This window comes from Zootoca vivipara, chromosome 1 (assembly GCF_963506605.1).
Source record: "Zootoca vivipara chromosome 1, rZooViv1.1, whole genome shotgun sequence".
NCBI lineage: Eukaryota > Metazoa > Chordata > Lepidosauria > Squamata > Lacertidae > Zootoca > Zootoca vivipara.
This window is the reverse complement of record NC_083276.1, coordinates 21,370,936-21,386,030: the sequence shown is the minus strand read 5'-3', so window position 1 is coordinate 21,386,030 and position 15,095 is coordinate 21,370,936. Positions and strand designations below refer to the sequence as shown.

Below are 15,095 nucleotides of genomic sequence, written 5' to 3'. Positions count from 1 at the left end.
AGTGGTTAAGAGCGGTAGACTCGTAATCTGGGGAACCGGGTTCGCGTCTCCACTCCTCCACATGCAGCTGCTGGGTGACCTTGGGCTAGTCACACTTCTCTGAAGTCTCTCAGCCCCACCCACCTCACAGGGTGTCTGTTGTGGGGGAGGAAGGAAAAGGAGATTGTTAGCTGCTTTGAAACTCCTTCGGGTAGTGATAAAGCGGGATATCAAATCCAAACTCTTCTTCTTCTTCAGTCTCTTCCTGCCCTGCACTTGATTATTTTCTTTTAATTCTCATGGTTTTTGGTTTGTTTGTTTTTGCAGGTTTCTGGGACTCCGCTTTAAATCAAAGGCGGGGAGGGCAGTTCCCTCACTCTGTGAAAGGTCTTGCTTTTGCCACAGCTCAAGCGAAAAAGGAGGGGGAAACTACCCAGTGTTTTGCAAGCAGCACGGACAATTGTTCATGTGAAATTGAGCTGTCAATAGGAAATGACAGGCTGTGGTTTGTAAATCCTATTTTTATAGAGGAGAGAAGCAACCAGTTTCCCCCGGATGTTCCTCTTCTTCATCCTCCTCCACCACCACCACCACCTCCTCCTCCTCTAGAGACTTGCAGGAAAGATCCTTCTTTTACTAGCAACACCGTGACAAGGCCTCCAAAGAGGTCTCCCAGCCGCCGCCCGCCGCCGCCACCTCCTGTGCCTCTTCATGCTGTGAAGCAGCCTGAAAAGTCTCCCATGACCACTTCTGAAGAGCTTCGGGATCTGGAGAAGAACAAAAAGGAAATGAAAACTGAAGTTAGCAAAAGCAAGGAAGATGATGGGCGGCCGTCTTTGTCTCTCACCGATTCTTTTACCACAAAGAAACGCATCCCTCCTTCCATTCCGCCAAGGAGGTGCATATCCGAGAGATATTCTGGAAAGGGCTGCTTTGAAAAATCTGAGAAATGTTCAGCAGCAGGTGGAGAACTGGTGGAAAAACAGAGCAGTGGGAATGAAGGTTGCATTTCATGCGCTGTTGACCCTCCAGAGGTGTTTGAAGAGGATTTGGAGAAAGATCCAGCATCATGTCAAGGGGGGAAGCCCAACAGCGAGGCCAAGAAACAGCTGGTGGCTGAGCTGCATAAGAAGCCCTCAGAGAAGTCGGCAGAGCCTCCTATCCCACCCCCAAGAAAGAAGAGGATCTCTCGACAGGAGTCATCTGCCAGCTCTTGCCATTCAAAACCCGTATGTGCTGAAGAGTCAGAATTGCTGGTTCCAAAAGGAAAGGGAAAGCCAGCAGAAAAAAGTTGCTCCAATGCAAAAAGGAAATCAAAATTTGCCCGTCAGCCTCTTAGCTTCTCAGATCTTGAAAGTTCTCATGACTCACTGGACAGCCCAATAAGCAACGTGGGGGCTCAGACACCAGCCTCTGAGCCAGACTCCTATTCCACCAGCAGCACTGAGGATGAGCTAGAGCTGGTGACCAGCCCGTCAGTGAAGAAGACCCGTTCCATGATATTAGGCAGGGCCAAGAACCGTCTGTCCATGGTCAGCCTGAGCAATGTCTTCACTGCTTTCCTGTCCGCTGACCGAAAGCTCCAGAAGAAGATTGTGGAGCTGGCCCAGGACAAAGACTCTTACTTTGGCTGCTTGGTGCAGGACTATAAAGTATACAGCCTGGAGATGATGGCGAGGCAGAGCTCCAGCACTGAGATGCTGCAAGAGATCCGCTTAATGATGACCCAGCTGAAGAGCTACTTAGTACAAAGCAGGGAGATAAAAACCTTTATGGACCAGGCTGTTCACACAGATGAGCAACTAGGTAAGGGCTTCCGTTTTCTATTCTTTTGAGTGCATGGCTTCCTCGAAAGGCAAATCAAGGTGAAAACATGATGCATCAAAACAACACATTATCAGGAGAACTGGTACAATAAAATAGTTGTATTTGTCAGCCATTGGCATCTGCTGGGCCACAGACATTTATGGTTGTAGAGCAGCTGCCTTGGGCTAGTCACACTTCTTTGAAGTCTCTCAGCCCCACCCACCTCACAGGGTGTCTGTTGTGGGGAAGGAGGGGAAAGGAGATTGTTAGCCGCTTTGAGACTCCTTCGGGTAGTGATAGAGCGGGATATCAAATCCAAACTCTTCTAGAACAGGGTTGTTTACATTTTTTTCATGCCTATTGGCAACATTTTAAAAAATGTAATGGAGTTTAGATGCAGAAACACCACCAAAGAGCAGGTTACAAAAGCACTGACAGAGCTCTCGGGCTTTTTATTTAGTGATTATGTTTGCAGCCCACCTTTCTTTCCTACATTCAGATTGGAATGCTTGAAGCTACCCCATTTTATCACTTGCCACCAGGCCATAAAACAAGCTTCAGTGCCTAAAACACCATCCATTGCATCACAACACTAGAAACTCTATCCCAGCCTTCCTCAACCTGGTACCTTCCAGCTGCTTTGGACTACAACTCTCATCATCCCCAGCTAGCACTGCCATCCAAAACATCTGGAGGGCACCTTCACCATCACCTGCGACATTTCTGTGTTGCACATGTGTGACGCTCGTTTCTACATATTCAGCAAAGAAATCAAGCTGGTTGGTGGCAGAGTCAAGGATTGCTCTATCCCCTTTTGCTTCAGTCAGACTGAATAGGCAAAGGCAGCAGAGTGGACTGATGCCGCAGGCCAGATGAAATCTGGCCATAGGTATGTCCTGGCCACAGGCTGAGGATGCCCCCAGCCTAGTCAGCAGGCTAAGTTGGATCTTTGAGAGGGGAAACTTAATTCACGGCACTCATATAAGAGCTCTTCTGCAGGATAGCTTAGTCAGTAAAGCAAGACTCTTAATCTCAGGGTCATGGGTTCGAGGCCCACTTTGGGCAAAAAAGATTCCTGCAATGCAGGGGGTTGGACTAGATGACCCTCATGGTCCCTTCCAAGTCTATGATTCTAGGTGTATTTCATGTGTTTCAGTGTTTACTCCTGTGGTCCTGTTGTTCCAGCTATCACAGATACCCTAGCCATAATCCAACACAGAGTTGAGTGTGCTTGGATTATAGGCCCTGTAGAGGTGACAACAGGGCAGGCATGAAGCAATTTACTGTGCTTTTGCAAGTTTGATGGAAAGGCGTTTCTTTGGGTGTTTTTTGTTCACTTGCTGGATGTTAAGCAAGAGTTGGGCAATAGCCTCGGAAGACTGTGAACAAGAGTGGCCTAAACTATAGAATATGCAGTTTCATGCTGCTGGGTGTAATCAGTTCCAGCATTGCAGAGATTTGCATTCAGCAGAGCTGTAGAAGTCAAAACAACCACCATCTAGCCTTATACGGAAATGAAATTTTCAGAAAGTTGCTGCAACTTACATCAACCCTGGTAGGTCATCTTTCTACACGTTGTCAACACTTCTTCCTAGATGTCCTCTCCCCTTTCCAGCTGAACACAGCGAAATTGTGCCTGTCATTTTATTTAAACTCACATTGAGAAATTCCTTTTCTTTTATCCTGAGCATGCCAAATTGGGATTATCTTCTGCCTCACTTTTTCCTTCACATCCAGACCCAGTTCCACAGTGTGATTTCTCTTCCCTAACATTTACAAAATCCATTTCCCCCTTAGCACCTTTTGCTAAAAATCATTTATCCATGCTGTGAACATATTTCATCCAGATCACAGAAATTCACTCCTCAACTGCCTAGTTCCTTCTTCTCTTCCTTCCCTTTTCCCAGCAGTTCACTATGCTAGAATCATCTTTGCCTTCAATCATACATTATGGGTAAAACTGGTTGAAGACATACATGGATTTTTCCTGTTGTTGTTGTTGTTGTTTGCATGCCATATTGGCTTCTAAGTGATTTACAAGCATATAATCAATTGTAAAATTCTTACATAATTAAAATATCACAGTAAAACAATTCCATCAAAACATTAAAATAGCCATATTTAAAATATACAATAAAACAAACCTGTCGAAAAGCATAACAATTACACAGTTTAAAAAGCAAATAAAACAGTTGGATCAAGAAGTTCAGGTGAATGTTTGCCTAAACAGGTGTGTTTTCAAGGGTTGACGGAATGCCAGTACGGATGAGGCCTCTCGTTTTTCAGCAGGAAAAGCATTCCACAACACTGGTGCCACCAGTGAAAAAGTCCGCTTCCATGTTACCAGTCTGAGGGCCAGATTCCATTTGGATGCTGTTCAAAATGGCAGCGGTTTGTTGGGTCAAAACCAAGAGACATATTATAATTATTTAAATTATTGCCTGCCCTTCACCCTAAGGCCCCAGGGTGGGCTACAATTAAAACAACAACAACAACAGTATAAAAACTTACAGTTAAAAAATAGCAGTTTCTTCCATTATGTTAGGCCTAGTCAGAGATCTCTATGAACTGGCTAGACTAGACCCCCAAACCATATTTGTTTGTTTTATTTGTTAAATATGTATGCTGCCTTTCCAATAAATGGTGCTCTGAGTAGCAATGTATTGAGGCTTATGAGGGTCAAAGCCAGAGTTTCCAAATTTCCAGGCAAAAGGATTGCCATATTCTTAAGTAAGGAAGCATTTTAGTCAACAACAACAACAGTTACAATGTGCTAATTTTGACTATAAATTCCAGAAGGAATTTTCATTAATATGCACAGGGGCAGGGGAAAAGTGATTAAGAACTACTAAGGTTAAATATTTTTGTCAATATTTTCATACCTTTTGATAGTATGACTGGACAGTTAGAACAAAATACATACTGAGGGTAAGTTGCATGAATGTCTATCCAGGCTGGCTTTAAGATGCTGATTTCTCACATATTCCTTTTCCATCTTATGTTTCCCCACTCCACTTCCCAACTCCAGAGGTGATTGTCGAGTCAGCTTTGCACAAGTGTGTCTTGAAGCCTTTGAAAGATGCCATCGATACCTATCTAAGGGAAATCCACAGCAAAGATGGATCCTTCAAGCTCCTGAAAGAAAACCAGCAAGTCATACAAAACACAACTACCACTGACTTGGGAGTCACCACCAGTGTGCCTGAATCCACATTGCTGGAGAAAATCCTGCACAAATTCACAACCATGCACAAGGCCTACTCTCCAGAGAAAAAGATTAGCATCCTTCTGAAGTCCTGCAAACTCATCTACGACTCTATGACTCAGGGAAACCAAGGTACTGTACAACCATCCTAAAACTCTTGCTCTTGCTATAGATATATTCTGAATTACAGAAAATCCTACTAGATGTAAAATGACACATTTGAAGCACATTTTACCCCCACCCCCAAAGAATTCTGAGCACTGTAGTTTGCCCCTCACAGAGCTAGTTCCCAGCAACAAACTCAAGGCCCTGAATTTTTTGAGGGAGGAAATGTGCTTCAAATTTACTTTCAAGGTATAATGTATGTCCACAGTATGACAACTAGTTCTGAACTGTATTGCTAAGCATGTCATAGCTTGTCTGAAGCCACTGCTAAAGCTTCTGGTGATGTTTGTTAATGGAGACCAAAGCACAAAAGAGATATTTGGACAGGCCCAGGATATTTGGACAGGCCCAGTACGTTTCCGAGCACAATTCAAAGTGTTGGTGCTGACCTTTAAAGCCCTAAACGGCCTCGGGCCAGTATACCTGAAGGAGCGTCTCCACCCCCATCGTTCTGCCCGGACACTGAGGTCCAGCTCCGAGGGCCTTCTGGCGGTTCCCTCACTACGAGAAGCCAAGTTACAGGGAACCAGGCAGAGGGCCTTCTCGGTAGTGGCACCCACCCTGTGGAATGCCCTCCTACTAGAGGTCAAAGAGAACAACAATTACCAGACCTTTAGAAGGCATCTCAAGGCAGCCCTGTTTAGGGAAGCTTTTAATGTTTGATGGATTTCTGTATTTTAGAATTTCTGTTTTGTTGGAAGCCGCCCAGAGTGGCTGGGGGAACCCGGCCAGATGGGCGGGGTATAAATAAATTATTATTATTATTATTATTATTATTATTATTATTATTATTATTATTATTATTATTATAGTTTCATTCAGCACAGCAGGGGCAGTTGCAGGAATTAGGGTGGTGGTAGCAGCACCTTCTGAAGCAAGCAATGAAAGCATTCAAGAATATTGCATGTAAGGAAGGCACTTTGTCAAAACATGTTGGGACCCCAGTTGTGTTGGATTAAGCTGGCCTTCCCCAACCTGGTGCCCTCCAGGTGTTTTGAACTACAATTCCCATCATCCCCAGCGAGCAAGATTTTTACTCCAAAACAGGGGGAGGACACCAGGCTGGGGGAAGTGTGAATTAAGCATTTTCCTGAAGTGCTATTCTCTTCTCTGTGGTTGCATAGCTGCCAAGTTATCCCTTTTTTTCAGGGAAATTCCATTATGCTGAATAGGCTTCCTCGCGAGAAAAGGGAAAACTTGGCAGCTATGTGTGGTTGTTATTGGTGACTATATTCCTGTGGAAAGAGAGACCTTGTGCTCCCTATTTTAAGCTCTTTTAAAAAACCACAGCAGCCCAGGTAGGGCAGGGAATATCTTTCTGTTTGCAAAGGAATGTAGTTATACTGACAAAAGACTGGAATACAATAAGCCTGGGAGGAATAGGCCTGCTACATAGCACAGGAAATGCAGCTGTAAAATTAAGGAGATAGGCAGCTATGTCTCTATGAGTGCCTTTGTGTACATATTCAACTGAAGACATTGGGAGCCCAGAGATGATGATGATGTGCTTTACACCCCCACATTCCCTCCAAGTTGCTCAGTCTGTCTACATGGTTCTTCTCCCCCCCCCTGTTTTATCCTTGCAGCAGTCCTGTGATGTAGGTTAGACTGAGTAATGATGTCTGACCAATGTATACCCTCCCACACTTTGAAGCCTAAATCCAGGATGCCATCTTCCCAGATACCGATGTTGGGGTCCATTAATCAGGCCCAAGCTGCCTTGGTCACTGAAAGGCCAATAAGTGCCATAGACAGTGGAGATTCCCATAAGCACTCGTTTATGCAGCTGAGTAAAACAGAGCGGGCGAGCCACACTCACCAGTGTGATGGTGAAACTGCCCCAAATAGCCTTTGTTCATACTTTTTATAGGCATCCCCTCTCCCTTTCCCCCTTTCGAGGTTCCTTGCGCTGATTGAAATAGGACACCTTGAAGGGGAGATCTGCCTGGCAGATGGAGGTTTTCATGAAAATCGCCTAGCAACGTTATCTGGTCTTCACATATTTGTGGCTTACCCTCCAAAATTCAAAAGCAGGCAGTTTTTTTACAGAAGCAAAATGGCATCAGTTAGGCTAACCCAGGCATAGGCAAACTCCCTCCAAATGTTTTGGAACTACAACTCCCACCATCCCTAGCTAACAGGACCAGTGGTCAGGGATGATGGGAGTTGTGGTCCCAAAACATCTGGAGGGCCGAGTTTGCCTATGCCTGAGCTAACCAAAAAACAGGACAAGAACATGCCTCTGTGCATTTCTTGAGACCCCACACCATCTTCCCATTTTTTATCACAGTGGCCATTTTGGTTGCCATGATCTCATGCAATTTTGTGCTGCAGCTTCCCCCACACACAAAAAAAAAATTGGGGGGGGCTTAGCACCCAAAAATGCATGTTTTGGGGTGCCACACAGCCAAAATGTCTGCCATTACTGGGATGTCCCAGTTTTTCCAGGACACTTGCAGAGTATGCTAAGGATGCAGTGAGGTTCATGGCTGAGTGGGGGATTTGAGCCCCACTCAGATGTAAGCCTCTGGTCTGCACCAGTGTGGCTCCTCTTAGGAGCTCTACATGTCTGCTCAGAGTTCAATAATACTTACACCAAGGTAAGTGTTTGTATAGGATTGCAGCCTGAATTTCTGTAGGGCTAGTGCACTCCCTGGATAGGATGATGTCTGAATCATTTGCTTAAAGACGCTTGTAAAGTGTTTTGAGATCCATGAATAGGGATGGTCTATACTCCACAAATGATTGATTGATTGATTGATTGATTGATTGCCTCATTGTGCCATGGAACCAAGGGAGAAGCAAACCCATGGGCAGAGCCTTAATTCCTTTGTGAAGGTCTGGGCAGGGTTCCAATTCCTTTTAACTCTGCCTTCAATTATTTAATACCAATTTTCCTCCAAGCACTGGAGCCCAACCAGAGGCTGATGCTGCAGATAGTTTCCCTAGACTGTAATACCATGGGGGCTTGTAGCACTGGAGAGGGCTTATTTTTAAGCCTCTTATAGATATTTATGAAACAAATGTTTCATGTCATTGAAAAATAAAAATAAATGGGGGGAGGCAAGCTGGATTTGGAATAAGACAATTCTACCTTGAACAAGTGAGACTGTTTCCAATGTCATTGAAGCAGCCATTGAAGGACCTCTGGCTGTTGCTGAGCTCTGTGGTGCGAGCCAGGGGATGAATACAAAGGAGACAATTGAGTATGCACAGAATTTCTCTCTTCCTTCCTTCCTTCCCTCCCTCCCTAAAAACAGAAAATATTGAAATCTCACATGCATTCCAAGCATTTTGCATATAAAATGTTGGTTTATAAACATTTGGTAGGTTTTTCAAAAGAACTGGAGTAATAGAATCATAGAGTAAAAAGGCCATCTGCTACAACCCCTGGATCAAGGCTAGACGCACAGTCCAGGCTGCAACTACAGCATCCCTGACAAGGTGTCCAGCTTCTGCTTTAAGCTCCTCTAGCAAAGGAGAGCTCAAGATGGCCTTATCTCCTTTTGAGAAGCACCTAGTGTTAGGAAGTTTCTCCTGGTACTCAAGGTGAAATTGGCTTCCCTGCAACTTTTGCCCTGTGGTTCCAGTCTGCCTCTGGAGGACAAATTTTCAGAGGAAAATGCCAGTTGCTGGGAGCTGCAGGAAGGGAGAATGCTCACACACACTCAGATCTTGCTTGCAGGCTTCCCATAGGCCACTGTGAGGACAAGATGCTGGGCTTGATGGGTCTTTAGCCTTTGGTCTTAGGATACTGGACATATCATTTTTACAGCACATCACTAAAATGAACCCATGATTGATCCACCAGTACAGACAACTCCCCATTTATGCAGGGGCTACATTCTGAGGCACCATACATATAAGTGAAAATGTGTACATTTGAAACACCATTGAAAAAGCCTGCAAACACCTGTTACGCCCCTGCCCCAAACCTTTTCGTGACATTTTTGGGTCACTTCCAGGTTGCGCGCATCTCGGATGCACCTAAAACAGTCGCTGCCTGTACTAAATATTTGCACAAGTAATAAATACGTATATATATATATATATATATATATATATATATATATATATATATCTTACTCTTATTGTTTCCTGAATCTCCCAATGATAGGAATGACTTGCCAAGCTCACAAATGGAACCAAACCCACATTCCCAAAGCCCAGCTCACATTTTGGACCATTATAGCAGTGGTTCCCAAATGGTGGCCGGCGGTGTTTCTGTGAATTCACGGTTGAAAACGGGAAATGGCACATCCATCGCATTCAGTCAGGGCCGGCTCTAGGTAGACTCCCGGTGGCGCGGTGCGGCACCATGCTGCGCCCTGCGAGGGCGGGGGCGCCGGAGCGATCTCCGCCCCTCAGTGCCAGGGCGCCCGACCTGTTCGAGACTGCCCTGCATTCAGTATTCATATTGATGATTTGTACGTGCATTTTAATGACCTCTCTTATTTTTTAACATTGTATTCTGTTGTATTACAGTTTGAATTTTGTGGAGCACTACAAAAAGCAATGCACAAGAAATAAAAGAAGCAATACAAATACAATTAGAAATCATAATGCACAGTGCATTACAGTTGTTACAGCAGGGTGCAGGGAGCTAAGTGGTCCATCAAGACCCTTAGCAATTTTCAAGCGGTCTGGGGGGGAGGGTGAGTTTGGGAATCACTCTATTATAGATATTGGATGCCACTTAACCAGCCTGCTTACTGAGTGCTCTGCATAGGGCTCCATTTTTTTCATGCTCACCCATATTGTCACTTTGTAAAGATTGTATTTAGCGTGCTGGGCCTTTATGGATTTCATAATCCATAATCACAGCCGCTATGGTATTCGCCAAGCTGTTCCACTGAAAAGGATAGCTAAAGTCTTGCTTTTGTTGTTTGGTCATTTGCTTCTTCCATTTCCGTAGCATAAGATGATATTTGGAGAAATGTTACCTGTGCTTATTACCAGCTCAGCAAGGGAACACAGCTTAGTACCAACAGCTATATAATGTCAAGGAAAGGTTAGATTTCTTGGGGCAAAACCCACAAAGACTTCTACTCATTAAAATGAGGATGAGCATGGAAAAGCATTGCAATGGAAACAGTTAGCTCTTGACTGATCTAGAAGGCCTGCTATACACACATATCAGAATAATATGGAGAAATTCTGGGGTGGCAGATAGGGGGCAGTACCGTTTCAGACTGCGGATGAGTTATTATGCGGGCTCCATAGACTATTTAACTATGGCTTTCCTCTTTGACATTCTTAAGCCCAATATTATAGTTCCCATGGTTGGAGGCAGGAATGCTTCTGAATGCCAGTTGCTAGAAACCACAGGAGGGGAGAGTGCTATTGTGCTGAGGTCTTGCTTGTGAACTTCTCATGGGCATCTGTTTGGTCACTGTGAGAACAGAATGTTGGACTAGATGGACTGTTGGTCTGATCCACCAGGCTGGTCTTACGTTCTCTTGTTCAGGTTCCCCTAAGCCAGGCATCCCCAAACTGTGGCCCTCCAGATGTTTTGGCCTACAACTCCCATGATCCCTAGCTAACAGGACCAGTGGTCGGGGAAGATGGGAACTGAAGTCCAAAACATCTGGAGGGCTGAAGTTTGGGGATGCCTGCCCTAAGCAAAGGAAAATTGCTTAATTTGTGATGATTATGTGTTTAGAGAATCAAATAAAGTTTTATTAAGGTAAAGGGCCCCTGACCATCAGGTCCAGTCGTATCCGACTCTGGGGTTGTGGTGCTCATCTCGCTCTATAGGCCGAGGGAGCTGGCGTTTGTCCGCAGACAGCTTCCGGGTCATGTGTCCAGCATGACAAAGCTGCTTCTGGCGAACCAGAGCAACGCACGGAAACGCCGTTTACCTTCCCGCCGGAGCGGTCCCTATTTATCTACTTGCACTTTGATGTGCTTTCGAACTGCTAGGTGGGCAGGAGCTGGGAACAAGCAACGGGAGCTCACCCCGTTGCAGGGATTCGAACCGCCAACCTTCTGATCAGCAAGCACTAGGCTCAGTGGTTTAACCAGACTCTGTTGTTTAACCCACAGCGCCACCTAGAATGAATATGGAAGAGTTGCTCTGTCTAATTCAAGTACAGCTTGACCATCCTTAAGCTTTACATGTTCCCTGCTTCCCCTTGTACAGAGGCTACGAACAATATCATCCTAATGTAACTGAGCATATAGGAAAGTGGTATCTGTGACATTCTGATTTAAGACCTTTCTAGAGTTAATGTAGGAAATTCATAGGGGTGATTAATGCACACTTTGGCTGGTAGAATCAACTCTCTACTTTACATCAGGCCCAATCCAGATGGCCACTTAACATTTCACCAAAGAAGAGGAAACATGTAACCAAAAAAAAAGAGGACAAGAGAGGATTCAGATCTGCATAAATTTCCATGTGCTAATACATCTGTATGCACACTTATACATAATTATTATAAAGAGAAATACATCTCACTATAGTAGATAAAACTGACCCGGTGACATGCATACTAGGGTTATAATTTTTTTACAACCTCACGTTCCTAAAGCTTAGTTAGATGAACTTTTGCCTAAAAACAAAGGGATGATCTGTCATTTCCAAATCTTTTGAAAAAAGGTCACCCCAAAATCAGTAAATCAATTTTTGTATTTGCAACTGTATAATGTATTATGTAATATGCATAGCATATACAATGTACATATAATACAATGTACATTACTTCTTATTGCTTAGAATAAGACAAGGTTTTTATTCTCCAATACAGTTTTAGGAAGTTCCAGACAGCTGTAAAATAGTCCCATAAACAGTCCTGTAAACTTTTTTAAAGTGCTAATACTTACGAGTAGTATATACGATGATTACAGCTTTTCATTTCAGGATGGCCTTTTTTCACAACTCAGAAGAATTAGAACCTTTTTCAGTGTTTCTAAGCAAAAGATAATCCCTTTATGATACAGGAAATCAGGTCTTTTTTTGGGGGGGGGTGTCAAAAAGTTATAACCCTAGCGCATGCCTGCTTGGCCTGCTGTCTAGGTGCTGACTGTTGATGGGCAATTTCAGGACCCTCCCTGCTCCCCTTGCTTTATACTTAAACTGGATAGCCCTTTGAGTAAAGAACTGTTCTCACTGAAGCAGGACACATTTTTTAATAATAATAATAATAATAATAATAATAATAATAATAATAATGATTTCTTCTGTTTATACACTGCCTTTCATCGATCAAGAACGCAGGGCAGTTCACAACAATAAAAGCAATAACACAACCAGCACAAACATTTTTAAAATGAAAGGTTTAAAGCATGGGAATACAGCAGCAAACAGATCAATACAAGTGACCCGGCACAAAATGTCAAAGCATCCCATAAGCCTGGCTGAATAAATGGCCACTCTAAGCCAGATCTGAAGGAATGCGTTGGCTATATTAACTGCTGATCCTGCTCTTTCATTGATGCCTACTTCTTGCAGCTAAATTCGGCCCTCCATCCACACCCACCTGAGACTTCCTCAGTACCAGAACACTGCAATACTGTACAAAGGAAACATTTTGCCAAAACACCCATTGAACAATGAAGCCTTTTTAAATGTTTGACAACCTGGCTGTGTATTTTATGCACAGCAGGAAACATGACTCTCATAACATACAGGGCTCAGCTAATAACAGCATAAGATTTTGTTTATAAAGAGAGTCTTAGCACTCGAGTGTTCCACCACTTTGTTTTAACTGAACTGGCTTTCCCTTTCTACATATATTCTCTGGTTTACTTAAAGTTTATTTATTTTTTGATGAGGGAACAGAAGAATATTTATATAAGGCTCCAGCTGAGTATAACTGTCAGCTTCAAATAAAACCCCTGTTGACTTTGCCTGACATATAAGGAAATGTGTTTCACGGGAAATACTTGTAAAAAGCCAATGGCCACAAGCTCATGCACAGCTAAGCATGTTTAAGCTTATTGATTTGAATATAGTAAAGTGCGCTTAAACATGGGGTGGAATGTGCCCAGTGAGAATATTTAGGGAAGGGAAGCCTATCTTCTATCACGGCAGCAAATTCATGGTGGGTATAGTTTTAAAGGACCTTCAACATTTGGTCTTTTATAGATGGATGGCTGTAATAGTAGTGCATGGAAGAAAATCGTGAACCCTGCAAATAGAAATTGAAGGTTGCTTTTGATGTTATTTATCTTAATACATAACTCTCAAAATGTTTATAAGGAAATGGTTCCTAACACACACTTTTGGAATGTGCAAAGGTGTGGATGAAAAACTGTCACATACACACTGAGATTCCTAAAGCATATCCACCATTTGTGTGTCTCAGATCTGCATCTGACCATTCACACATTACAAAAGATAGATTTAGACTATCAATTTCTCCTTTCTTGCATTGGCTTACACAACTGCTACTGGGCCATTGAAGGGGGGGGGGGTCAGTTGCACAACAGAGTTGTTCCAGACCATGCTTTTTCTTTTTCTTTTTAGCAAGCACTGACTGTAGAAATCCCCTGTACATCAGACTTTTTCATATAAGGTAGAGGCTCATTGCAGGCAGGTTGAGGATGGTGTGAGTATTTGCTCCATTGGACCAGCCAGTACAGGATTTGGTTAGAAACAGGATGGTGGGCTAGATGGCCTTTGGCCTCATCCAACAGGGCTTCCCTCATGCTCTTAAATTCATTCCAAAATATGATTTTCCAAAATACGGTTCTTTCTCACAATAATGAAGCCACTGGGAGAGTATGAAAACCTGTACTGCTGGCAAATTCATTTGCACATTTACATCTTTATCAGTCCTGTTTCCTAATCTGTGATTTGGCAGCTATGAAGCACAGCTGCTCTACAAAATCTGTGAGAAGGACTGATTTGCACATTAACCTAGGTTAATGCAGGTTGTTCACGGTGGAGGCCAACTGTTGGGCCCCTGTGCCTTCTCTTCTCTTACTGCATGTCAGTTTTGAATGTTGAAATCAGCTCTTAGCCTGTTCGACTGTGTTATCTGAATAGGCCTCTTCTTGTTTCAGGGAAGCTTTACGGGGCAGATGACTTCCTCCCAGTGCTCATGTACGTACTCGCCCGCAGCGACCTGCCAGAGGTGCTTCTGAATGTGGAATACATGATGGAACTCATGGACCCTGCACTGCAGCTGGGTGAAGGTATGAAAGACCTCCTTTGTGGCAGAGGGAGGAGCGAGGGTGGAGGTTCATAATGGCACACCACTGGCAGAAATGAGTACAAGCTGCCCAGCAACCATAATTGTAAATGTTTATCCCAACTTTACACCTGCTCTTCAGCTGGTGGCCAATGGCAGGGCCGGCACCAGAGGACATTTGCCAAGGCCACCATCCTAACATTGGTACCGTTTCTACTTTGCACAGAGTATGCAGAAGGATCAAATGAAGCCTAAGAGACTTCTTATGATTATCAATTAAATTTGTATACCACCCTAGCTGAAGTTTCCGAACTATCTTCAGAGGCAGCCCTACGTATAACGCATTGTAGACTACTTCTTCTGGCTCCTCAAGGTTATGAAGGTCCCACTCAGGGTGCCATCCTAGAGCCCCTATGGGCTAATCACCAAGATTCCCCCTTACTTTTTTTTTTATTTGTTCATTCTTCATCTCCTGAGATCTCCAGCCATGATCACAAGTGGCCATTGGGGGCGCCAGATTCACATGACAGCAGATGGCCCTTGGGTGGTGGATGTGTGAATGCTTTTGGTTTGCACAACAGTTTGATTGTGTAACATAGGTTTTGGGGCTGTTATACCAGAGCCACTTCATACATTGACCTATAGTGGCTTAGAGAGAGAAAGAGAGCTACCAATCAGGAAATGAATCTGGGACCTTTTGCATGCACAGCATATGCTCTGCCACTGAGCGAGCTTTTCCCCTCTCTTCTTTCATGTGACCTTAACACTATGCTCAAGGTTTTGAGGAGGAAGGCATAACTGGG

At 43.9% G+C, this 15,095-nt stretch overlaps 1 protein-coding gene across 4 annotated transcripts in view; it reads left to right on the top strand.

The window, feature by feature from the left end:
- RIN3 (Ras and Rab interactor 3) overlaps positions 1-15,095 on the top strand; it is a 74,044-nt gene that overhangs the window by 46,687 nt on the left and 12,262 nt on the right. For all 4 annotated transcript variants that reach the window (XM_035107165.2, XM_035107173.2, XM_035107199.2 and 1 more), the window contains 3 exons: positions 307-1,785; positions 4,814-5,122; positions 14,165-14,296. In XM_035107165.2, coding sequence (XP_034963056.1) covers positions 307-1,785; positions 4,814-5,122; positions 14,165-14,296 — 1,920 coding nt within the window. The remainder of the gene's footprint in view (positions 1-306; positions 1,786-4,813; positions 5,123-14,164; positions 14,297-15,095) is intronic.